The sequence below is a fragment of the Rhododendron vialii genome, chromosome 11a (genome assembly GCF_030253575.1).
Source record: "Rhododendron vialii isolate Sample 1 chromosome 11a, ASM3025357v1".
Classification (NCBI taxonomy): Eukaryota; Viridiplantae; Streptophyta; class Magnoliopsida; order Ericales; family Ericaceae; genus Rhododendron; species Rhododendron vialii.
The window spans coordinates 34,533,894-34,559,630 of record NC_080567.1 but is presented as its reverse complement, the minus strand read 5'-3'; the positions used below and the strand labels follow the sequence as shown (position 1 = coordinate 34,559,630).

At 40.0% G+C, this 25,737-nt stretch overlaps 2 protein-coding genes across 2 annotated transcripts; one reads left to right on the top strand and one right to left on the bottom strand.

The window, feature by feature from the left end:
* Positions 1–5,392: 5,392 nt before the first annotated feature.
* Positions 5,393–10,749, top strand: LOC131307154 (serine carboxypeptidase-like 16). The gene is made up of 16 exons (XM_058333563.1): positions 5,393–5,522; positions 5,586–5,622; positions 5,823–5,968; positions 6,317–6,393; positions 6,514–6,636; positions 6,738–6,840; positions 7,075–7,115; positions 7,465–7,566; positions 7,692–7,778; positions 8,058–8,226; positions 8,350–8,377; positions 8,493–8,612; positions 8,701–8,814; positions 8,919–8,934; positions 9,986–10,024; positions 10,456–10,749. The coding sequence occupies exons 1-16, from the start codon at positions 5,393–5,395 to the stop codon at positions 10,516–10,518; spliced, it is 1,395 nt and encodes a 464-aa protein (XP_058189546.1). The 3' UTR covers positions 10,519–10,749.
* Positions 10,750–24,100: 13,351 nt separating this feature from the next.
* Positions 24,101–24,873, bottom strand: LOC131307796 (phytosulfokines-like). The gene is made up of 2 exons (XM_058334486.1): positions 24,616–24,873; positions 24,101–24,488 (listed from the first exon to the last, which is right to left on the bottom strand). Exons 1-2 carry the CDS (start codon positions 24,733–24,735, stop codon positions 24,366–24,368), a joined length of 243 nt encoding a protein of 80 aa, XP_058190469.1. The 5' UTR covers positions 24,736–24,873; the 3' UTR covers positions 24,101–24,365.
* Positions 24,874–25,737: the final 864 nt, after the last annotated feature.

Here is a 25,737-nt window from a genome sequence, read left to right as displayed (position 1 = left end):
TGACTGACCATTTCCAGATCACTTTGTGCTCGGCCACATACCACAATTAGTTAAATCTTTGATTTATCAACTTCACATCTTGTCAGAGTACTGGCTTCGGTCTCATTATCCACTTCACTGCATTTCAAGAATGGCTTTAGCCCTGAGTTTTTATTTCTCTCTTGTACTCCAACGTTTCTCAACACCAAGAAAAAATCTTGTTTGGCAATTGATGTCTTCTGCACTTTTTAGCTTGTTTCAATTACATTTTCAATGTTCTAATTTACTGCCGGCAAATCTCGCCAACCACAAACGTTGACTTCGGTCACACCCACAAACGACTTTCATGCCATTGCTTCGGCCACTATTACTGCCCCAACCACAAACGTTGACTTTGGTCACACCCACAAACGACTTTCATGCCATTGCTTCGGCCACTATTACTGCCCTAAGAAGCAAAAATAGGACATATGGTCCATCGAGCCTAAGACAAGCATTACGGAAGGAACTTAAGCTTCGGTTTGGTCTGGCAAGACACCAAGGTCAGCCAATGCCCGGTTACACTAACGATTCGGTGAGCAAACAACCCATAAACATTCAATAGCTTCAATCATTAATACCTTGGCTAGGGGCTCGGCCACAATGCCAGCCCCAACTACAGGTAGGGGGCACCTATCAACACAATTTGACCATTCTATTTTGGTCCATATTCAACTATTTAGCTGAACCAAGACCAAAGCGGGGGCTATGGACAACTACCATCCAAACAAGAAAACCTATCAAATTATCCCAAGACACTAATAGGATCAATCAAGTTAGGCAAAGGGGAAAGAAAAGCATTACAAACGAGGAATTTTACAAAAGCATTCATTCAAAACAAGTGCAGAAGAATTCCCTAAGATGAGAGGTATGGCGTGGTACACCGTTCAATGCCGACCCCCCTACAAACTAATACATCTGGAACGGCAAAATCCAAGTTCGGATCCGTCCAGTCCAACAAAAATAGATGTTCAAACAAAAAATTAACAGACTAGAAAGGAAAAGGGTAACTCAAACTCGAGCAGTATCCTCAGCAGCAACGTCAACTTTGACCTCGTCATTTATCTAAACATTCATTGGCTCCTGCTCAACATCCTCGGCAACCTTCTCAGCATCCTCGGCCACCTTGTCATTCCCAATTTCACCAGTTTTCTGCCCAACAGCCCCATCCTCACCCTCGGCATCATCCCCAGAGACATCTTTAATGTCTTCTTCACTCTCGAGGAACTCCTTGGGAGGAAGTGGTGCACACTCCTCATCTGTATATGGCAACACAAGTTCGGGAACAACAACTGCTGGAATTGACTTGTACAAGTTCGAGTCAAACTCCAACTAAAGAACGTTGGCAGCAGCAGTCACGCCATCCTTGTAACCTTTCCTACAAGCCACAGGCACCCTCTTCTCCACCTCCTTGTTTACCATTTTTCGAGCATCTCTGATTTACTCGGCTCCAGCTCGGTCGAAACCAGCCTGATAGGCCTTTTCATCAACCTCTTTCATCTTTCTCTTCTCCCTCCTTAAAACTTTCCCGAGCTCGCGTTCGACTTTCTTCATTTTCACCTCACACTCATCATTTTTTTGCTCCAACTCGGCCACCCGAACCTTCGCCGCCTTCAGGCTAGCCTTTAGTGACTTCACCTTTTCACGTTCGACCTTGAGGTCATCGCGATAACGAGACCTCTCAGCGGTAACAAGCTCGGCCTTATTTGATGCCCGGAGCAAAGCCTGCCCAGCCTGCAAAACAAGATAAGATAAGCTCAAGGAAGTTAACAATTGTAGATAGGCTCGGAAATGAACACAAAGAAAAGTGTTGGAACGAGTCGAGTTCGGACGTACCTGGACGAGGTAAGCACTTGCATGTATTAGGCTCGGCTTAAGATCCTCTAGAACCTTTTGCATATCATTCGGCAGAGCCAGACCTTGGAGCATTGTAACAGCTAGCCCCGGCTCCAACTTAACAAAGTCCTCCACCGTAACGACCCTACCTTCGGCCAGGGCAAAGGATGGAGCGAACTCCTGAATAGCAACTAGTCCAACCGATCTCATTGACTTTTCAACTGCTTTCGAGCCACTTGCACCCGATGACTCGGTCCTATCCTTCTCACTCGGAAGTGGAGTCGGTTGATTGATTGGAAAAAAGTCATGAGTGACTTTTTGCCTTTTCTCAACAGGCTTGGTCACCTCAGTATCTTTTTGCCGAACAACGGCGCCGTCCCTAATATTCACACGAACCACATTTCTTCCTCCCATCTCTCTGGCAAACTCAGGTATGAGGGCCTGAAGAGGGAAGTTTATACCTGGAAATTCGGACTGCTGGCTCTCTTGGAACCAAAATTTAGCCGGCTTCCTAAATGTGGGGAATTTTACGCTCGGTTCCTTTTCCTTCCTGCTCGACTTCGGCTTATTACTGCCCCCAGCTTGCCCTGCACTCTTCTTTTGTCCAACCGCCCTCTTGCTCAGCCCCGCCTCTTTTTCCCTCATTTTGAGATTTCCCTTCTAAGATGGGACGTAACCGAGCAACGTCGGTGCGTCTCTGCAAACCTGTGCCTTCAAAATATCTATGTGCTTCTTGATGGCCAAAGACTGCTGAGTCTGAGTAATGAACCTGTGATCTGCAATGAATAAAAACAATCAACACTAAAAACAAGACATGCGAGAACAAAATAAGGCTCGGCAATGGCAAAATAAGGAAATCTACCTCGAAAATCTTTTATCTTCAGCACGACGTACCGATGGTTGGTTTGGTTGCCGAACTCATAGTTGCCGTTTACTTCGACATAAAAGTTTGCCCATTTATCAGTATCGGGTAAACCATCTATTAAGGGCATCTTGTCCCTACAAGTAGACAAGTATCGACGCTCAGTCTAGCCGTGCCTAGACATTATGTACGTATGGAAAAGGTCGGCGACGGTGAACTCCAGACCATGGAGCTCCTTCAGTGCAATCACTGACATCACGATCCTATAGCTGTTGATTGCGAAGTAATGGGGAACCAAGCTGAACCAAGCCAGAAGTTCCCTCAAGAACGGATGGAGTGGGAACAGCAGCCCAGCTTCACAAATCGCCATCAAGGGAACTGTGATGTGATCGGGATAATGCTCCCTCTTATCCCTAATACGGTTGCTGGCCACCTGGCTAACAACAACATCGTCGGAAATATTATAATCCCGGCAAAACTTCTCGTACTCACCGAGCTCCCCATTGAAGAAATGAGCATGGGAACAAACTTGACCCCTCTTGTAGAGGTTGGCAACCTCTCTATCCTCAAAAGGAACTTCACTATGCCCAGATCGTGCAGAGGAAGTAGCTTTGGCCTGAGAGTTAAACCTGGATTCGGCCTCTCGCCCTAGCTGGGGCTCAGCCTCGAAATGGGTTAACGGCATGAACGAGATTTCAAGCTTGGTATTAAACCCGTCCCCACCGTACTCATAATCACGTTCTGCATTTGAATCGTTGGTGTCGGCTGACATATTTAAGGCAATTGAAGAGGTCTGGCGTCGGCTTCTACGCCTTTCCAAATACTCACGGATTATCAAGTCTCCGGAATCGTCCCCCAAGCTTTTAGAGTCGGAAGAGATGATTATGATCGAGTGAGCCAGACCTAACAAAACAAGAAGAAAATAATGAGGAACCTCTTCGTCGGCCAAAAGGTAAGGATCTCACTACGTTCGGCAACCCTACTGGTCCACCCTATAGACTCAAGCTCGGGAAACATTAAGACTCGAGTTATACGGCTCGGTAAGTGGCCCAGTGTCGGTTAAGCCAGCCATCACTTTCGCTGGGGCTCGGAAGAACAGATTAAAGGTGAAGATGAACAGTCTATTCATCTCAACTTTTGTACTGTTCATACAAAACAAAGTATCCCCAAAAAAACCCAGAATAACGAAGAAAAAGTGCACAGAAACTGCAGAAATGTGAAGAGAATAGAAGAACGAAGCATACCTAGTGATCTCGAAGCAAGATTTGCTGCAAGGGCTGGATTTGGAGTGAATTTGGAAGGAGAAAGAAGATAGAGAAGCTTTGCAAATGGAGGTTTAAAGAGAGAAAACGTTTGTAATGTTTCTCTCTCCTCTCACCGTTCTTTATATAGGGGTGGGTTAGGGTTTCGAAATTCCCGCCCAGCGCTGCACTGCTGAACTGACGGCCAATCAACGCTCGACAAGTGACGATGACAGGACGACCTTGCAAGTTTTCACACATGCCAGCCGTCCCCCCATGCCGAGGCCTATCAGTCATCAATGCTGCGCTCATCTTACGCCTGGCGTCGGGTGAGTGTCACTCGGGCTCGGCCACCTTCAGGAAGACAGCTCTGTCGGGGAATTCTCCGCCTCAGTTGCCCATTAGGCTCGGCCAGATGTGGAGCTCAGCCACCCGCTGGGTCACGTGCTCTCTCACGTGATTGAAGCAATTATGCCAAAAGATAATGATGAACGCACATGGGGGGTGCCAGCTCACACCCAAACGGTTACCAGATCTAGTCGACGATGTCAACTTGACGTCATTCGACTCGTGCTGGGCACATGCCCGTACTTGGGGAGCAAGCTAAGGGGGACTCTATTAATACCAAAGGATAGCCACCCTAAAAGGTACACACTACTCAATCCCTAAAACCCTTGTCTCTTACTTACTCTCTGCACATACTTATCCTCTCGCCGGAGGGCCTTGCCGGGCAACCTCGACCAGGTCTTAGTTGTGCGTTCATTGTGCAGGTTAGAGCGAAGAGGCTAGGCAACCCACGAACCAGCGGAGGAAGAACCTAGATCGAGGACCACGGGCCACACAGCTTGACAGAAGGCTAAACTGCTATCTTTTGAAAATAAAATAAAATTAACTACTAATCATGACACGTGTTCTCATCTGAATTAGTGTTAATGAATGGTATAAACAATTATCTAGGCTAACTTATGCGTCCTTTGACTAATTCCATGGGTATAGTTCCACCACCCACTTGTAAGAAGCCTAATTAAAGTGGGAGCAAACCTCCATATCTATCTATAATAACACGGAAAAGACTACAATACACACATTTTATTTGAGTGTATATCATATGCACCTCTAAAATGTTATGAATTATAGATAAAATGTTATGAATTGTATAGCTAAAAAGTTACGAATCGTATAAAAGTAACGAGATACACCAAAATGTTATAAATCATAATAAAAATATTACGAATCGTACTGCTAAAAGGTTATGAATTCTAGAATAAAAGTTGCGAAACACACTAAAATGTTATGAATAAACCATAAAATAAATGCATATGGTACACCCTTTTAAAGGGTGTGTATTGTAGACTTTCTCTAATAACACATAATAAAAACCCATGTCTCTGTCCCTTCAGTGTAGAAGTACATCCCGGAGGAAACAGAGAGAAATATGGCAACAGAAACGTCAAAAGCAGATCATTACAACAGCCAACTCTTCCTCAAGAATCTGCTCCACAGCCTTCAACACCGATTCACCACTTATATCCGCGCTAAACGTCCTACAACTTCAACTGGTGTTGGTTCTTTCTAGTACTACTAGTACTGTCGCTGCCTTCTCTCAATCCATTGTCAAGACTCTGCAGGTTACCCAGGAGATCTTCCCTTCAAACTTGAAACCGGGTCTGTCTTTGATTTAACTCAATGCCTAGCTACATTTGATCGCTATTTAAACGAGAACGGTTTCTCATCAGCTCGAGTATGAATGGAGACCGGGTGTGCGTGTCTCATGTTCACACCCGAACGGTAGAAAAGCCATTCTGTGCTCATGTACTTGCAATTGAGGGTGTGACTCTGATTAGTTTTCTTTTTCGGCTTTGAAGATATGTGAGTGTGGGGAAGTGGGATGACGTGGACCTATTTTACTACTTCATAGAGTCCGAGGGGAATCCGGGAGAAGACCCTCTCGTTCTTTGGCTTACTGGAGGACCTGGCTGTTCTAGCTTTTGTGGACTTGTTTATGAAATAGGTGATTTTCTCATATCATACAAATTTAAGTTTCCAATCTGGGAAACCAATCTGTAGTATGTATCTTTATGTATATCAAAAGAGGGAAACTTATTTACGGAGGCGGTTGTTCAAGGAGCGGAGCAATCTCAGCCATCCATTCGCTCAATCAATGGCTGAGATTCATTTTTAATTTTAACCGGTCATAATTAATTGTTACCGGTCACAGTTGATTTTCAATCCGGATCGTCCAAAAACACTTTGGACGCGCGCGATTAGCCTCGGCAAAGCCTTCATTATGGAATGGTCCGCAAATATGTTTCAGAAGATTCCTATTTGAGTTGAATTTTCTTATTTACTTCATTTGCAGGACCCTTACACTTCGACACAGAACATTTTGATGGAAAGTTTCCGAATTTAACACTGAATCCGTTTTCATGGACAAAGGTGCAGAAATTAATATATCGAACCATGTCGACTATGCCATTTTTTTCTTTTTGTGAGATGTAGAGATACCAATAGGAAAGAATTTGCAATCGTGTCTTTTGTACATTATAATATTTTCAGGTCGCCAACATAATATTTTTAGACGCACTGATCGGCACTGGATTCTCCTATGCTGATAATGTGGAGAGTTACGTTGTTGATGACCTATTATCTGCAATATACAATTACAATTTCCTACTGAAGGCGGGAGCAAATTACAACTCATGAAAATAAGGGGGAAACGATTCAATGCTTGTTTGTTCAATTTAAGCAATTTACTTGAATAAAGTAGCTGAGTAATGCAGTGGCTGATGGATCACCCAACATTTTTGTCGAATGAGCTGTATGTTGGCGGCGATTCATATTCCGGCATAATCGTTCCAATCATTGTTCAGAAAACATATGACGGTACGTTTGCAAGAATTACAACATTTCAAATGTGATGTTCTCTGTCGTCTCATAGTCATACCAAATGAGAGTTTTGTTTACATAATCATTGCTTACAAATGAAAGGAAAACAATATTAATTAATGACAGTTTTGTTTTTGTCAATAAAATTCTCTCTGTCAGCTTGACCTTTCGAATGAACATTCTGATTATGCCACTATTTATAAATCGAATTAGTTCTCTTTTTCGTTGCAGGAAATTCTGAGGTTGGAGTGCGGCGTCTACTTAAGCTCCTAGTAAATATAAAGAGTTTAACTTTGGATTGATCTAGGCCGCGTTCCAATTTCTAAAAAAAGGAACTTTTAGAAAAGAAAGATAATTTTAAACTCAAAAATCATGAGTTTACGCAAATAATTTTTCCACCAATATGGATCTTGTCTGATAGATCTCATCGAGATCTTTTAAACGGTGCAAAAAAAAATTAAAAAATTATTTTTTATTTTTATTATATTTGAACTTGAAATTACATTCTTTTTAAAAAAAGAAGGTTTAAAAAGAAAGCGGAACGGCACTAATTATGGATCCTTAATCCATTTATATATACTTCATCGTTGGATCGAGCTGATGTTTTTGATATTGAGTTAGGGATACATACTTGGGAATCCATTAACAAGTCAACATGATGATAAGAATGCAAGAATTGAATTTGCACACTGGCTCGCACTATTATCGGATAAACTCTACGAGGTTTTTTTTTTTTTGTTAATCTTAAGCCATATATGTTCTAATTAATTGCAAATGGTTTCCTAGCTTCACTTTTTCATGGTCTTACACACTTGTTTTTCTGCTTGTTTTGTAACTTCATTTTGTAGTCAATAAAACACAATTGTCACGGGGAGTATGTGAATATAGATCCAAACAATGGATCATGTATAAAGGATCTCACGCAGGTCACTGAGGTATAAAGGCTTGATAATGCAAGAGATGATATCCATTACTTAGGGGTTTTTTTTCGTTGTAATCGCTTTTGTTTTCGTCGTTTTAGTCTCAAAACACATTCATGCGTTTACGTGAAAATTGTTTCGAAAATAGTTTATTCGCAGCAGTTTTTGGAAAACATTTTCAACGTTTTCGGTATTTTCTTGGAAAATGAAAAACGATACCGAATAGGCTCCCTCTGTTTTAGTCCTCTATTAGTAATGAATCGATCTGTGCAACTTTATACTATTATTATGTAGTGCCTCGCCAACCTTGACACTGCACAAATTCTGGAACCTAACTGTGCTTATGCTTCAAAAAATTCAAGTAAATTGAAGTGGGATAAAAGATTTATTGAAGAGGAACCAACAGATTTCCTACTTCTACCAGAGCTTCCTAAATTCTGGTGCCGAGTAATTCTCTCTCTCTCTCTCCTAAAATAAATGTAATTATTGCATTAGATAGAACCGTACAAATTACATAGTAATCCGTTTTGATGTTGTTCTCTTGATATAATTATATTCCGTCTTATATTTGGGTAAACAATGAAAGGGTCCGACAAGCTCTTCACTTCCGAAAGGTACCGAGTCTACTGACTACTATTGATTCTTTTTTTTGGTAAGAGTTGCGTGATTTTTTGGGACTAGATTTGTAATAAATTTGCGAAGTAATTCATTGCTAATTGCAACTAACAGGGAACAAAGGAAAAATGGGCGAGGTGCAACGAGTCCATGGCCTATACAGAAGTCGTCTTCAATAGCCTCGATTACCACCGAAAACCTAAGCCATACAACTCTTCGAGCTCTCATTTACACGTTATTGATCTCTTATTTACCGCGATCATGACTAAACATTATAACCATCGGCACGATTTATGTCACCAAATTTCTTGTCCCGTAACAGCGGGGATCACGACATGTTAGTTCCATATCTGGGAACCCACAAATGGATAGAGTCCTTGGGTTTAACTGTTGACGAGGAATGGAGAACATGGTTTGTTGATGGCCAAAATGGAGGGTTCGTTCTTGCTTTTTGCACTTAAATCATTACTAGTATTTAAATATAACCTAATATATAGTACAGTTTGCCCTTTAATTATTTTTGTGGTTTTGTTTGTGTAGCTACACAATGAGTTATTGAAAACTCTCGTTTTTGGCAACAGGTGTGAATGCGTGGTGCGCGAGCTTGCCAAGACTAGTAGCGCCTAACTTTTGATGTAGATTCCCGCGAATCTTAACTTCTAACTTGTAAGCGATTGTGTGTGACCCAAAAGTTAAAGATCACAATGAGGTTCGTAGTTTGCCACACGGTTGTGGACTTAAAATTTTCTAATCGTATAGGAAATGGAACTAGGAAATGGAACGTGAAAAACGTGAACTTTATTACTCCGGGATAATAAAGTTTGTACAAGAAAAGTAAAATCCAAACTATTTGATGAAGTAAGTTTGAAGGGGGTGAATACTAGGTATTCAATAGGCTACTTTGCTGAAAGTATGAAAGTTTTGTAAGCGTTGAGTTTTGATTGGTGTTGGATCCCTTTTTCATCTTGTAAACTTGTATTTTTAAGCAAAACCTCAAGCTGATTCAAGCCTGAATCCGAATTCTGCGTTGCACCATAAGCTGACACGTGTCTCATGATTGTTCCACTTTTCATGCATGCAAAATAGGAGGCGGTTTCCAGAGGTAAATAGCAGTTGGGTTAGATCATGGGTAGTGGGCCTCTCATTCGTTGACATGTGTCCCATGTATTGCCAAAATATCTCCCCACTTTCCCCTTTTTGTGCTCCTGCGTGACACATGGTCAATTGACCAAGTTAATTGGCCTTTGAATGTGGAGAAACTAACTGCCAGAGAATAACCACTTCCCTACAATTGTGGACCTTGCTTCCCAAACCAATTCGGCACCCTCTTTATAAGCCTAAAACCGTGGGCTTTACCTCATGAGTCAGGTTAACAATTCCCCCGTGGGCCAAACCGTGGGCTGCCATCTTGGGCCCAAATCGTGACCATGAGCTGCGGGCTCCTCATATGGGCTACGTGTTTCTTGGGCCCAAATGGAAAATACCCATGGCCCAAGAATTACCCAATAAATTACTTAGCTTTCGGGCCAATTTAATCAACGAATTAATTAAATGGCCAACCACGGCTAACCCGATCCGCGATGCCAAAAATGGGCATAAACAGTTATGTAAAGAAAGGATACCACCTGACGTTTGCAACTCTCAAGGCAAGAACAAAAAAAACCCCAACAAATTGAACATCCCCATCTATTTTGGTCGCGATCGACCAAAAAAGATGGCGTGCTCATATTACCTTATTATGTACTCCCTCCGTCCCTTTTTTAGAGTCCAGTATTCTATTTTAGGCTGTCCCTTAATAAGTGTCCATTTTGTAAAGTTAGTGGGTAAAAGTTAATATATTGTCTATTTTGTCCCTAAAAGTAGATTTCATTTTGAAAAGTTAGTGAGTAAAAGTGTAATGATGATGGGTAAGTAGGGAAAGTGGAGGAAAAAGTTGATGTAAAAGGTATAATGATGATGTCTTTTTAATAAGTTGGAATTACGAAGCAGGACATTTAAAAAGGGACGGAGGGAGTATTTCTTAAAATTTCGAAAGGAGAACATAATGGTATTTGATTTTTATTTGCTTATTATACAGGGAGGAGGTCACACAGCTCTAGAGTACAAGCCTAAAGAAGCTCTTGCCATGATCAAAATGTGACCTGCTTTTTACTATCTTTGACGAACACGAGATCAACAGACAAATATATTCAATAATTTCTTTGGTGTACATCTGTTCAATACCGACTTTATCAGATGTTTTTTGAGGATATTTGAATCATAAACAGTGGATTGAATTGATGAAGAGAACTTATTTAAGGATAAGAGCAATGCTACGTAACCCGACAAATTATCCTGAAAATATCACGAAAAGAGAAATCAATGGTTCAGGGTACTTAGAATTATTGCCCAATCATTTTTTTCCGTTCTCGTTAATATCGTTCATAAATTAAGGAGTTAAATTAATATTATCCAATAAGAGACATGAATGCGTGGTTTGAAAGATGTGCACATGCATGTGGCACAGCAATAAGTGTTTGTTTTTTTGTTTGGAAAGTTAGTTGCAAGTTGCAACCTTACTCCAACCAACTTTTTTTTTAGTGGGAAAAAAATTTTCATTAATATCTAAAAATGATACAAAGATTAATAGAAAAAATGAATAATGACATCAAACCCCTAACCCGAGATCCAAGCGATCCACAACGCTAAGAGTAATCTTAAGGTACGTAGGATGTCCTGTATTCTTTGTCTAATTTGACTATTTAAGAGGAAAATTAGGAGTTGCTTCTCTTAGAAACCTCCTACCTTACTTCCAAACGGGAAAATGTTGAAGGAGTACTTCTTGAAAGGGGAGTGGAGATAGAAATCATATATAGAATGATGGTTTGGTTTTTGAGTTTGTCTGGTTTTATATAGGACATGGAGATGGAGTGATGGGTAGTACTACGCATATTAAACAACAGGTGAGCTCCAGTAGCCGATTTTTAAAAAAACAAAAAAAAAAAGGTGAGCTCCGGTATTTTTTTTGTGTTTTTCTTTAATAGCAATTCCTTAGCTTACGAGCACATCAACTAATCGATCACTGAGAGACTAATTTTAGAGTTTAATAATTTTCATCACTTCTTTTTTTCTAACTTAAATGATTTGTTCTCACCACCCTTGTGACTCAATTTGAATATGGAATTATTGAAGGACGGAAAATACAATGAGTCAATTAACGTTAAAAAGGACAGAGATCATGCGACATTCGAAAAAAAAAAATTGGGAAAATGACGGCTAAGAACGTGTTTTGATAATTAATACCAGTCAAGGATATTTTCAGTATGCCTTTGACGGGTATTAGTTATCAAAACACGTCCTGGGGCGTCATTTTTCCTAAAATTTAATTGAATAATGGAACAAATTTTGGGACGGAGATAATCTTGGAAGTTCACGTGTTTTGAAATGAACAGTAGTGATTCTTTCCCCTTCAGATATCGAATTATCAAAGAGAGGCAAAATTGATTTGTACGGTGAAAATGAAAGGTATCATAATTGGGTATTAATGAATATTCTCATTCGGTATAGGTTAGGGAGACCCTTTAAAAAAAAATTTGATAATCGGATATTCGTGCCAATTTACGCACACCTCAACTAATTTCGAAAACCTAAAAATAACCATTGTCAATTGGGCATAACCCCTAGTGGTAACCTGAGCATGTTTGTCTCTCAGAGAAAATCCAGAAAGGTCCACAAATGAAACTGGAAGGAACAAAATTGCACCACATGGCATTATTCATACGGACGCGGACTATACCTTAGCTAGGCAACAAGACCTTTCCTTTTCTATGTTTGGTCGTCACGTGCATGTCATCTAACACTCACTTTTTGGTGGGAATTGCTATTATTGCAGAATGGGACACCAACGGTTCTGATTATCGACGTTAATCCGAAATGGGTTCACAAAACGCGGACTAGACAGTGTTGGAAAATGGAATTTAACGAAAGAGAATTTGGTGAGATCCATACCGCATGAGGTGGGCCCAACAACAGTGAACAAATTCCATTAAGAGATGAATGAAAAATTGTCTTATTATGGGAATTGGAAAAGCCAAATGACGTGCGTGCACGTCGTCACAAAATACCTAAATTAGACCGGGGCCGGAGCTCAAGATTCGTGGGCCCGCGACCTGTGGTTCAAGGTCTGTGTTCTATAGTCTAATCTAGATTGATTTGGAATTGATTGTGCTTTATTGAGTCTGAACTATTCGCGTTTGGATGGTCCAGTTACAGAATTAATTGTGCGCGACTGATTAACATTGGGTTGAATACCCAGAATAAAACCCACGATTTGATTATAGAATCAATTGCTGGATTAATGACTGTAGCAGTTTTTCTTCAAAAATTGAATTCCTCGTATTCAATTCCCTATATTCAATATGAATATTGAATTGGCCCTATTGAATGGGTAGGTTCCCCCTATTGAATTTTCATATTCAATGAGAAGCCTCGTTATCGATTATATAAAGGAGTTCGGTTCATTTATTTGAACACACTAAGAAATCCAAGAGTTTCTCCTTCTTCTTGAAATCCTTTTTCTTCTAGAGAGAGAGTACAGACACAAGTTGGTTCGACGGGCAGTTTACGGCAGTGCTCCGGCGGCTGAGTGGGAACCGAATTAACCCTGGGAGACAAACACCGACACAACCTCAAGCACCGATGAGGAGGCGAATTTGGGCACCGTTGAACAAAACGGGTCTCGGTTTGTAAATTCTTGTTCCCTATTTACAGTTTATGTCTACATTTCATATTATGTAATCTTGTGATTCATGTTCATGTTGTACTTTTCAGAAATTAGTAAAATCGTTTATTGTTTTCCGCACTATTTTCCTACAATCTTAAGACAAAGTCTCCGTTAGAAAATAGTGATGGTTTTGTGATCAAAACTATTGAGCGGGGCTGCGGCTCTCTCTCTCTCTCTAGGGTATCATCCCTCCTTTCCTTACTTAGTTAGGGTTTCACCAGATTGTTTCTTGATTTTGATCCATTTTCACTTTCTTCCTCCAGTCCACCCCTCTCCTCGCGCCTTTTTTCGCTTTTCTCGGCCACAGATTCGGGGAGGTGGGGCCGCCGTTCTCCTTGGCCCACCTCCCCTCCCTCTTTGTCTCGCCGGCCACCTGTCCTCAACCTCAGGCCGGTCTTCCAGACCGGATCCTCTACCTCCTTAACCTCTTCCACCGCCTTTCACTGACCGCCGCCGCCGTTCGCCCCTCACCGTGTCCTTCCCACCGCAAACACATCTTTACCCTGCTCTTCCCCCGCCTCTCCTCCTCGGTAGGTCTGTTTTGGGACTAATCTGACCTGGGTTGATGTTGGGTGGCTTGTGCCCCCTCCGGCGAATAAAGCCTCCAGTTGCCGACGGCGGCGGCTATGGAGCTTGTTTTCTCTTCCGGGGAAGCGGTTGACTGTGAACTCGATTTCACTCGGCTACTCAATGGTGTGACTCAGTGGGGCGACTCAGTGGGTCAAATCAGCGCAAGAAATCAGTGTTCTTTGGGTTCCCTTCAGTTGATTTTATTTTCGGTTTTTTTTCCCTCTTTTTTAGCTTATTGGTTGCATCTACGATTATTGTGTAATGTTTTGAGTCTGCCGATGTAATCGATGCCGGTTTTGTGCGGCGATAAGTTCTTGGTGTGTTCGGCTTCAACGACCCGATCCGACAGAGGAGGCGTACAGATCTCCGGGAACCATGGGTGAATCAACCATTCGGTGTTTACTCTGGCAGGAGAGCTGAGCTTTTCTTTAGTTGTTTCTTGGTTGTTGTTGGTTTTTTTTCAGATTTCAACAGAGCAAAATGTTTATTGCGGGTTTGAACTGGGATCCGGAGGGATTCTCTACTATCTAGACCTAGATTGGTTCTTAATCTAGGCGTTTCGTCGGTCCTGCTCCTACAGGGGGTGCCTGTGTCGAAATCTTGGTAGTTTTGGTTCACTCTTGTATATCTGATGGAATCTGTTTTGCCTTCGGGCTGGTGATATGAAATTGACATATTCAAAAAAAAAAAAAAAAGGATTGTAAAACCGTTTACAAACGATTTCTGGAAATTGTGAAAACCGAGTTTTACAACTTACGTTTTGTTTCAAATTATTTGAAATAATGTTCTACTCCATCTCAGTGGGCTATTACTTGTTATTTGGTGTTGACTGTTTTATTATTATTATAGTATTAAAATAGTGATTACCGTTTGGTAATGGATTTGCTAATTGGTTATGTATATGCATACATAATATTTACTTGGACTGATTTCTTTGATTCTGGTTGTCAAATGATCTAGTTCTATTTTATATTCCATCTCCATATGACATGTTCTGTTCTCACAGTTGTTTGTGAGCTGGTTTGGGCAGTTTCAAGCACGTGGAATTTTCTAGCAGTGTTGTGTTTTTGGAAAAGGAAAAAAGAAATGTACTAGTAGTAGTTTTCACGGAGTTGAGTAGTACTCTGCTTGGGTTTCATATCAGCAGCTGATGATTCTCCACTAAATGATTCTTCTGTACTCTTAATATGGAAAAACCGTTATGATTCCATTGTGGTAGAGTCTTGAAAACAGATTGGATTTGGACCGTTGGAATTTTGTATTAATGCGGCACTTAGTGATGCAATTAATTATTATTTGGTATCCAAATATATATTTTGGGTTTAATTCCTTTACCGCCGTACTACTACTTCTTTGTGAAAGCTTTGGCAGTGCAGTGGAAAACTTTTTGGACAGAGAGGGTGTTCGGAAGGGAACAAAGGAAAAGAACCAACGAACCTGTTTCGAAGGTTTGCGAAAACTTTTCTTGTTCTATTTTCCATTGGTGGAATGGAAAAAGAAACTGATCGAAGGCATGGCATTATCTGTTCCTATCGGTTTTGAAAGGAAAATGTTAATGTTTCATTTATCTCATTTCTGTTAGTTTGTTTGATAGTCTAACATTTCTTGTGGTTTCTATATATATATATATATATATATATATATATATATATACTAATCCTTGTGGACTTTTCAACTACAGAGTATATTTTTGAGTAGTCAAACATTGCTACTGTTTTGTCCGAAAAGTGCTTTGGGATATTAGTAAAAGCATTAAACGGTGTGCTTAATTGGGTTTTGGGAAATCAAAAACTGAGTTACTCCATTATTTTTCCCCGTTAGTACTGTGTTAAAGATAAGTGGTCCTTGAGATCAGTTTTTTTGAAAAAAGTTTAGGGATCATAATCAGTGCTTTTTTGGTTGGTACTCATGGGAATCGTTTGGTGATCTTATGATGCATGTATAACCGTACCACATTCAAGCATGAGAATGATGCTGGGGAAAAACTAATGGAAGAGAGAAACTGTTTGGCCACACCCTCGGTCAGTCATGCGCGACTCGGCTTCAGATCATTGGATTATTTCGGCCTCTGGAGTAGTCTACTTCGCTTTGGCCTTGACATTGCTCGACTGCGATCCTATGTTTGATGTGCTCGGTGGATATAGTTTTCTGTACTCGGCTCTGTTGGGGCCAAGTGCTTGTAGAAATGGCTCCAACCATGGGAATACTTGAGATGGTATTGTCCCAAGTGGTGTGACCACATCTGTTTGGTGCGCCAACGGTGGTTCCTGCAGGAACAAGTTCCTCTAGTTCAGGGAATGAGCAGGATAGGCAAGTGATCGCCTTGTGAGGGTCCAAGTGACAAAGACTTCTTATCAATGAGTTGAAAGAAGTACCGACGCGTTGAATTTAATCCACACTGAGGTGTGTGATTTACAGTTACCTTCGAATGTGGGGGTATCTTGCAAAGGTAGTTGTACCCCCACCTAAAAATGAAAGATATGGGCCTTGCAGATGTGATACTGGGTGTTAAAATCACCAGAATATCTTACAGACTTGCGCTATCTCAGTCTCGTTATGTCGATAAGATTCTTGAGAAAGTTTAGCAAGTCTGATACAAGTACAACAAGGACTCACGTGGATGTGAATTTTCACTTATCCAAGAATGTGGGAGTAGGAGTATCCCAATTGAAGTGTTCTCAGATAATTGAGAGTCTAATGTACTTGATGAGTTGTACAAGGCCCGACATAGCCTATTCAGTTAGCAGACTGAGTAGATACACGAGTAATCTGGGGGATGACCACTGGAAGGCAATAGTGTGAGTACTACGCTATTTAAGGTATACTCGTGATTTGGGACTGCACTACGCTAGATATCCAATAATACTAAAAGGGTATTGTGATGCGAACTGGATATCTGATATGAAAGAGTGTTCTCAGATAATTGAGAGTCTAATGTACTTGATGAGTTGTACAAGGTCCGACATAGCCTATTCAGTTAGCAGACTGAGTAGATACACGAGTAATCTGGGGGATGACCACTGGAAGGCAATAGTGTGAGTACTACGCTATTTAAGGTATACTCGTGATTTGGGACTGCACTACGCTAGATATCCAATAATACTAAAAGGGTATTGTGATGCGAACTGGATATCTGATATGAAAGAGTGTTTTCAGATAATTGAGAGTCTAATATACTTGATGAGTTGTACAAGGCCCGACATAGCCTATTCAGTTAGCAGACTGAGTAGATACACGAGTAATCTGGGGGATGACCACTGCAAGGCGATAGTGTGAGTACTACGCTATTTAAGGTATACTCGTGATTTGGGACTGCACTACGCTAGATATCCAATAGTACTAGAAGGGTATTGTGATGCGAACTGGATATCTGATATGAAAGACTTTAAATCCACGAGTGGATAAGTCTTTATATTTGATGGTGCAGCTATTTCTTGGAAATCTTCAAAATAGATGTGCGTTGCACAGTCTACGATGTAATCTGAATTCATTGCTTTAGATAAGGCAACTGAAGAGGCAGAATGGCTATGCCAGTTTTTAGAAGATATTTCAAGATGGTCGAAACCTGTGCCAGTAATTTGCATTAATTGCGATAGTAAATTAGCAATCGGAAGGGCACAGTGTAACATGTATAATAGTAAGTTGTCGTAGACACAATACTATTAGACAATTGCTCTAAACTAGGGTTGTTACTGTTGACTATGTGAAGTCAAAAGACAACATTGCGGATCCGCTAACCAAATGGTTAAAAGAGCTAGTTGAGAAAGTATCAAAAGGAATGGGGCTAAAGCTTACTACGCTCGTGTTACCGTGAAGGAAACCCAACCTAACTGACTGGAGATCTCAAGATCTAGGTTCAATGGGACAACCTACTTGCGAGTAATGGAGAACGATCACTGTGGAGACAAGATCTCTTGCTCATTCCTATGGTGCGAAACAGTGATACCTGCAAATGGAAACAGGTTAAACATTGGCTTTTAATGACTCTTATGTGCTGGAATGTCAGGCGGAGTATAGCAGGATACCCTTATAAGAAGGTCACCTCTGTGAGCATGAAGTGGGGTCATTTCTTTGAGAATTTAGGAAGGCGAAATTCTCGAAAAAATACTTGCAGAACCAGGAAGTGGTGTCATGGCCAAAAGTGAACTCAACAGTGAGAACTAAACTATGTTTGGAGAAGTTCCGTGTGAGGCCTGTTGTCTCGGTTTACACAAACGGCAGAACAGTTCAAGACATCATGTTCACTGGTCAGCCAGTAAATCCGATAGGTCTTCACAAAAGAAGGTTCAAGACCAAAAGCTACCTATCCTATGCGGGATTTTTCCATTGTACTCTCTCTCTCTCTCTCTCTCTCTCTCTCTCTCTCTCTCTCTCTCTCTCTCTCTCTCTCTCTCTCTCTCTCTCGTGTCAGCTTTGTCTTTCAAGTCGGTTTCCGTCAATTTCATTCATGTGGAGGATTGTTGGAAAATGGAATTTAACCAAAGAGAATTTGGTGGGACCCACACCTCGTGAGGTGTGCCCAACAACAGTGAACAAATTCCATTAAGAGATGAATGACAAATTGTCTAATTATGGGAATTGAAAAAGTCAAATGACGTGTGTGCGCGTCGTCACCAAACACCTAAATTAGACCGGGGTCGGGGCCAGAGCTCAGGATTCGTGGGCCCGCGACCTGTGGTTCGAGATTTGTGGTCTATAGTCTAATCTAGATTGATTTGGAATTGATTGTGCTTTATTGCGTCTGAACTATTCGCGTTTGGATGGTCCAGTTACAGAATTAGTTGTGCGCGACTGATTAACGTTGGGTTGAATGCCCAGAATAAAACCCACGATTTGATTATAGAATCAATTGCTGGATTAATGACTGTAGCAGTTTTTCTCCAGAAATTGAATTCCCCATATTCAATTCCCTATATTCAGTATGAATATTGAATTGGCCCTATTGAATGGGTAGGTTCCCCCTATTGAATTCTCGTATTCAATGAGAAGCCTTCTTATCGATTATATAAAGGAGTTCGGTTCATTTATTTGAACACACTAAGAAATCCAAGAGTTTCTCCTTCTTCTTGAAATTATTCTTCTTCTAGAAAGAGAGTACATGCACAAGTTGGTTCGACGGACAGTCTACGGCAGTGCTTCGGCGTCTGAGTGGGAACTGAGTTAACCCTGGAAGACAAACACCGACACAACCTCTAGAACCGGTGAGGCGGCGAATTTGGGCACTGTTGAACAAAACGGGTCTCGGTTTGCAAATTCTTGTTCCCTATTTACAGTTTATGTCTACATTTCATATTCTGTAATCTTGCAATTCATGTTCATGTTGTAATTTTCAGAAATTAGTAAAATCGTTTATTGTTTTCCGCAGTATTTTCCTACAGACAATAGACTGGAGGAAAGGCACTGAATTGGAGGCGAACCCCATTTCCATGCCTAAAGGTCACGGATTTGATTATAAGAAACAATCTATAGGTACATCGACCCCCTGCCCAAAGTACCCAAACATTAACTGAAGTGTGTGAGAAAATCTTTATCCATCTTCACGTACGGTTTCTTGGACTTGGATTTCTTCTTCAGCGATCTCACCTTGGATTTGATGGATTCCACGAGGTTCTCCAACTGATTCCCCATTTTAATTAAGTAATTAATACCTGAGAAATCAGTATCTATCGCTATATCTATCTATCTATGTGCGATCTGGTTTGCGCCTCTTCCGCTTCTTCGTTACGATGACAAAATGATACACTCACTGCAGTCTCCCGCCACATCTCTCTCTCTCACACACACACACATACACTCTGTAGTTGGGCCCAACCAGCCTCTTTATACTTGGGCGGTAGGTCTGTCAAGTAATAAATTTGGGCTTGGCCTAATATTCTGGAGATAAGAAGGCATGAGGGGGGTTCCCAAAAGAACTAGGCCCAATCTATATGGGCTGAAATGGAAAGGAGCGCTATAGATCATCTCCAATTCTTACCCAATTTTCAAGCTAAATTTGGGTGAAAATTTGGGTCAAAAGCCTCATTCGGGTATGTCTTCTCCAATGCTATACCCCTTTTTTTAATTATCCAAATCTAGTGTTTGGTAGGCTTTTTCTCCAAAACTTGAATTAAAATGGCACGTTGGTAAATATTAAGAAGTGAAAAGAGGTGTTGAGGAAAATGGATATGGGTTTGGGTCTCTCCAAATTTGAGTAAAAAAAAGGGTAAATCTCAAAATTGGTGGGAAAATGAGCATGGCATTGGAGATGAGTTTTAAGTGTTTTTACCAAATTTTAGATTTGGGTAGGTAAATGGGTAAGGATTTGGGTAGGGAATTCGTTCAGTAATGAAAATTCGGACTTAATCGGACAATGATTAGGTTCGAGTCTTCATAGTCTTTTGTTGGGGCTAAAAATACTCCTTATATAACACCACTCACATGCGGTTGGGCCTTAATTTCGGTCCCGACATACGTCAGGTAGTGTTCCCTACAAATTGTGGTGCGCTGTGATGGGACAATACTGCCTCGCGTAGGTCATACTGCACTTCCATTTCGTGCACCCAAAAAAATGTTGTAACCGCATTTACAATATGTGATAATAATTGGTGCATGCTAAAATCGAAACTTCAGAAAACTGTCCAGGTTCTACGACTTGCCACCAAACCTTTCTAAAAGCGTTTTGAAAATTCCCATAGGAATCGTCAAATTTTCACCTACCTTGTTCTACTTTATTCTCTCTACTAGTTACAAACTCCACTTGTTTTCTTCTTTTCTCTTTTAAAAATCGATAGGCGATAGGCGACATTTAAGCGGTTGTTTGATATGGATTGTAAGGAGTGGAGAGATAGAGATAGATAAATAAAAATAAGGGAAAAAAACCGTAATGGTTCCTGTAGTTAAATGTTTGTGTCAATTTGGTCCCTGTAGTTGTAATTGGCTCAATTTATACTCTGTACTTTCTATTTTGTTCCAATTTGGTCCAATTGCTAATTGCCGTTAGTCCGCAGTTAGTCTTTTTAAATAAAGACAAAAATAAGCTAATAAAGACAAAACTAAACCAAAAAGCCAATTTTTTCGTCTTTATTCAAAAAAATGGATTTTGATGGTAATTTTTTATTTTTTCGGTTCCTCTCATTATGACGAAGCAATAATCCCAAAAAAATTGATAAAAAAACTAACAAATGCAGAAAAAATTGAATAAGGATAAAAAATTAAGCCACTAGGCTTATTTAGCCTAACAATCCCTAAGTTTATGTAATATTCTGACTTTTGGACATGGTTCTTTATCGTGTTGTGACTTTGAATCTATATCATATTGTGACTTTTGAACATGGTTCTACATGCATTTTCAGTACTATGCAGAAAAATAAGGCATCTCACTATTTGTCTACAAGTTAAATAGGTAGACAATACCAGTGATTATGTTACCTCATGGCTGATCATGAAAATGCTGAATTAGAGGACAACTTTTTGCAGAAAACTATAGCCAAATTTCTTCTCAGGTGCCTCCTTATCAATGGAGAATGGAAGAATGAGCTGTGTTTCGGTTCAGAGGTATATCAGGTAGGCCTGTGCAAAAAACTTGTCCACCCGCGGACTCGACCTGACTTGAAAGGTCCCGGGCGGGGTCGAATATGTGCTTCGAACGGGTACGAGTTCATTTTCTGTTAAAAATCAGATTTTGGTTCGGGTTCCGGGTTGGTGCATGTCTTACTTGACCCGACCAATTCATAAAGATAAATTCGATTTTTAGTCGGACCCGACCCAACCCGACGTGACGTAAAGAATCGGGATCGTGGACGGTTCTTACCCCTTTTCGGTTCGGTTTGCGGGCCTAAAACATTTGTTATCCGCCATATCGGGTCAAGTTCGAGGGTCAAACCCGACCGCCCAACCCGTGCTCACCCCTAATATTAGGGCAAGAGGGGAATGAGAGAATTACTGTTTTAATTCCCAAAAAAGGGGCCATTTGATTTTGCTGTTAAAAGGACTAACGGCAGACTAACGGCGGTTAGTAATTGGATCAAGTTGGAACAAAATGGAAAGTACATAGTGTAAATTAAGCCAATTACAACTACAGGGACCAAGTTGACACAAACACTTAACTATAGGGACCATTTCAGTTTTTTTCCCTAAAAATAATAAGTGAAGAGAAAATTATTGAAAATCATGCAAGAGACAGAAAGGAGGGAGGAGGGAGTTCTGACAGCCCAAGAGAACAAACCCTTAGACTTGAATCCAGATAGTGGCGTAGCTAGGAATTTAGCTCGGTGGGGACACATTAATTAATATGATATTAGAATTTCCTATCTTAATTTCATAGCAGACAACCATAACATAAAATGAATAAACTTAGAATGTAAAATTTTTTAAAATCTGCAGATTGATATTGGGTGTTCATAAAAAAAAACAAGTGCATGAAAGAAATTTTTTTTAGAAACTTGACAAAGATACTAGGGAGTGTCAGTGTTATAAGAGAAAAAATATATTATACATTTCAACTTTTTTCTATAAACTTAGAAGAACTCGCTGATATTAAGTACCTTTCAAAAAAAAAAAAACTGATATTTAGGTTCTGTTTGTTTCGATGTAAAATGTTTTTCAGAAAACAAACTTCAAACTTTTATTTTCTGGTATTTAGTTGGCACTTGAAAAATATTTTCAGAAATCGACAAAATAGTGTAGAAAGAGAGATGATGGCTTAAACGGTTGAGAGATTTGAGAATATTAGAATTGAACGTGGGTCAAGACTAACGATCGATGAAACTAAGTAGTGAGAATTGTAGCAGAAGACAGCTGGTTCATTTCGGAAAATAACTTACAGAAGATTTAATGATAAGTCATTTTTATCCAATTAATAGAAAATATTTTTTTTCATTTTTTACACAACCAAACACCGAAAAATAGGTAAAGTAGTTTACCAGAAAACATTTTATGCCCAAACAAACGGAGCCGTAGTAAAAAAAAAATGCATTATTTTAAAGCTATCGTTCGCAGACCGGATATAAATTTTGGTAGAGAGGGAGAAATATATATTTTGGAGAATAGATCGATTGGCCCTTTCTGGTTATAGTAGACTTTTTCCAAGAGTACTAACGTGTAAGTTATAATTGCTACGACCCAGCCAGCTAATCAAACCAAAGAGGAATGCAAGAAAATTCAACCATCGTTAATGCATGCGGTGACCGCTAGTACCATTTCTGGACCGAGTACGTAATAAGAGTCAAATGTATTTTTGTTGGCCAGTAATTTGGTCAATCATTGTTGGAAAATCCATCCATAGTGTTCTAGAATAGTGCCTGTCTATGGCTTTCTCATTAAAGTCTAGAACCACCTCGGCCTTGAATGGGATTAGGAGATGCTGCCAAACAAGACGCTACCAAACACCCTGCCGAGTTCATTTGGATCGTCCAAAAGTATTTTCAACGGTCCGGATTAAACTCTTTCTGGAAGAGTTTGCTTTTAAATCTGAAGCATTGATTGCTGAGATGGATTGTCAGGATGCGCTTGGCAGGATCCTCGGGTCCCCTTAAATGAGAGTTACACGAAACGAGTTGTTCATTTCAAACAGTTTTGGCATTATCATTTTTGTTTCTTCAAATGTACTCTTTTTTTTTGCCTTTTAGTGAACTTTGAATATCATATTCTGTGTGATTTTATAAGTTCATTTATAAGAAAAAATCGAGCACAAATACCATTTCTGAAATTACTGAAACTTTTGCCTTCGTCCAAAAGTATATATTTGAGGATATAATTGAAGATATATACAATATATGAAACTTTTTGCCTTGGTCCAGCTATTCAAAGTCAATGCATGATTAATAGTCATGAATATAACAGGGCATGCGTAGACCACATCAAAAGTTCAGTGTGTAGTGGAGGCTAGCTAAGCTAGCTAGAGCAAAACATATTGGCGTGACTATAATTACATGTGGAGCCCGGCCTGGCCAAAAAAATAGGTTGGTTAATTTCCTTTTTGTTTATTGTCATTCTTCACATTGGTCATCTAAACCTAAACCACCCAGTGTCGGTTAATATATCATAAGATCTCATCCTCATCTACTGCCAATTCGTTTACATTGGGCGTCAAAAATCTCATATTTTTGTTTCCCATTTTTTGACGTTAACATGTATTCCACATTTTTACACATAATGCATGTCATCGCTAGCTTCTTGACTTGATCCCTATCCCCAACATCCTAGATAGGAGCCTGTAGGGTTTGAAACTACCACATGATGCGAGGAGATCATAAGGCACTCATAATTAACTTAAGAAAGAGCGTAATATCGGTACGTGGGAGTACTAGTACGTGGATAGTAATAAAAACATGTTTGAATTGTAACGCTTTCAAATTTGAAAGACTTGTTCGTGGTGGAGAGTAGAGGCCAAGATATAAACACAAAATAACAATTTGGAAATTCAAAAAGCATCTATATATGCTATATATCTCTGAAATGTTCGATATAGTACCTCAATAATGATCACCATGCAAGTGCCATACAATATAGAACATCATCCTATGGAAAAAATGGAAAATCAAGAAGAACCAAGACTGGGTGAAGAATTAATTAATACATTAATATATGTGTATCTATATATATTACTATATACATATCTATATATATATATATATATATATATATATATATATATATATATGCAACATGAAAAAGTATCATGGATTCTGCTTCTGGGTGTATATATAATCAACATGGGCCGCCAGTGTTCTTCTCATCAAGCACTCTTCTTCTCCAACTCCTTCACAATTAATCCCCTCAACTTCAACCTCATTGACATCCTTTGACCGAAAAAAACAAAATCTCAAATCAGATAAGATAAGATCAATTTAATTACCAGAAACGTACCCAGAAAAATTCGGACGTAAATGACGATGAAACTTTATTTAATTTACGAGATTGAAGTACCTGATCATGTTGGGTTTTCATCGGTGTGGCATCGGAAAACGGAGGTCCCGGCCGGGCGGTGCACGTCAGGGCGAAGAAGAGGAGGAGGGCTGTTATGCAAATGGTGCTCGCCTTAGACATCTTCTATGCGGTGAGGAAATGGGAACGAAAGCTAGCTGAGATATAATGAAGAAGAGGGACAGTGTTGAAGTGAATTTATAGAGCAAACTATCCAGGGAGGGGCAAATTGGGAATTTTGTTGGAGTACGTCGCCAATAAAAAAAGCAGGAAAATAATGGACGGCTCTAGTACGGCCGGGTTTACTCTTCTTGGGGGCTGTAGTTGAAAATTAGGAAAAACTTCTAGAAGTGGTGAGTATGTAAGAAACAAATGTAAAACTGTTTCGTAATGTACGGCTCTGATGCTATATGGTGGAGATGAGATTCGAGCCGTTGGATTGCCAAACGAACGGTTTGAATGGTGCATAGTACGATTTTTGTGCGGGGGTGTATACTGTATAGTACCGTGCTGAGAAAAAATAGCGAAAATTGGGAAGAATTGATAACTAAGTTTAGTGAAAAAATGGATTTTTAAAATTCATAAACCACTTGGAATTGTTTTAAAAAGGAAATTTAGGGGCTAAATACCAAAGAAAAAAGAAATCCACTTATTAATACCCACCAACCCCCCCACCAAATTTTTGCGTCAAATAAGAATGTCGAATTTTTCCGAGATTAAATTCTACTGAGGGTTTTCAGGAGAGGAAAATAAAAAGAAATTTCACATGGGGTTATTTGTTCTCACTAGAATTTGTCAGTCGCGCGCAAAATTTATCAATCCTTGACAAGAAAAAGGAATAAATATATTACCATATCTTCAAACCTACGCGTGAATGACGCTAGGCTCTAGTCCGAGTGGTCGTCAGGGGATCTTTATGGCCCTTGGGGAGGTCTCGATCGGTTCCATTTGCCGGAGCAACGTCGGCATGTTATTGCAACATATCAATGATCACTAATACATTACCACTGTGCATGCAGCATGGCAAAAATAGCAACTAAAACCAAATAATCTCTCTTTCTACCTAATTAAATAACTTAAACCAAATAATCACGCGTAATTTGTTCATTAGTACAAGACAAAGAG

Bases quoted from the DNA above. Each gene is read 5' to 3' on its own strand.
- LOC131307154 (XM_058333563.1), top strand. From the start codon at position 5,393: ATGGCAACAGAAACGTCAAAAGCAGATCATTACAACAGCCAACTCTTC. The intron at 5,969-6,316 runs GTGATTTTCTCA...CTTCATTTGCAG, and splicing joins TGGACTTGTTTATGAAATAG to GACCCTTACACTTCGACACA. The intron at 10,025-10,455 runs GCAAGAACAAAA...CTTATTATACAG, and splicing joins TGACGTTTGCAACTCTCAAG to GGAGGAGGTCACACAGCTCT.
- LOC131307796 (XM_058334486.1), bottom strand. From the start codon at position 24,735: ATGTCTAAGGCGAGCACCATTTGCATAACAGCCCTCCTCCTCTTCTTC. The intron at 24,489-24,615 runs GTACTTCAATCT...TTTCGGTCAAAG, and splicing joins TGAAAACCCAACATGATCAG to GATGTCAATGAGGTTGAAGT.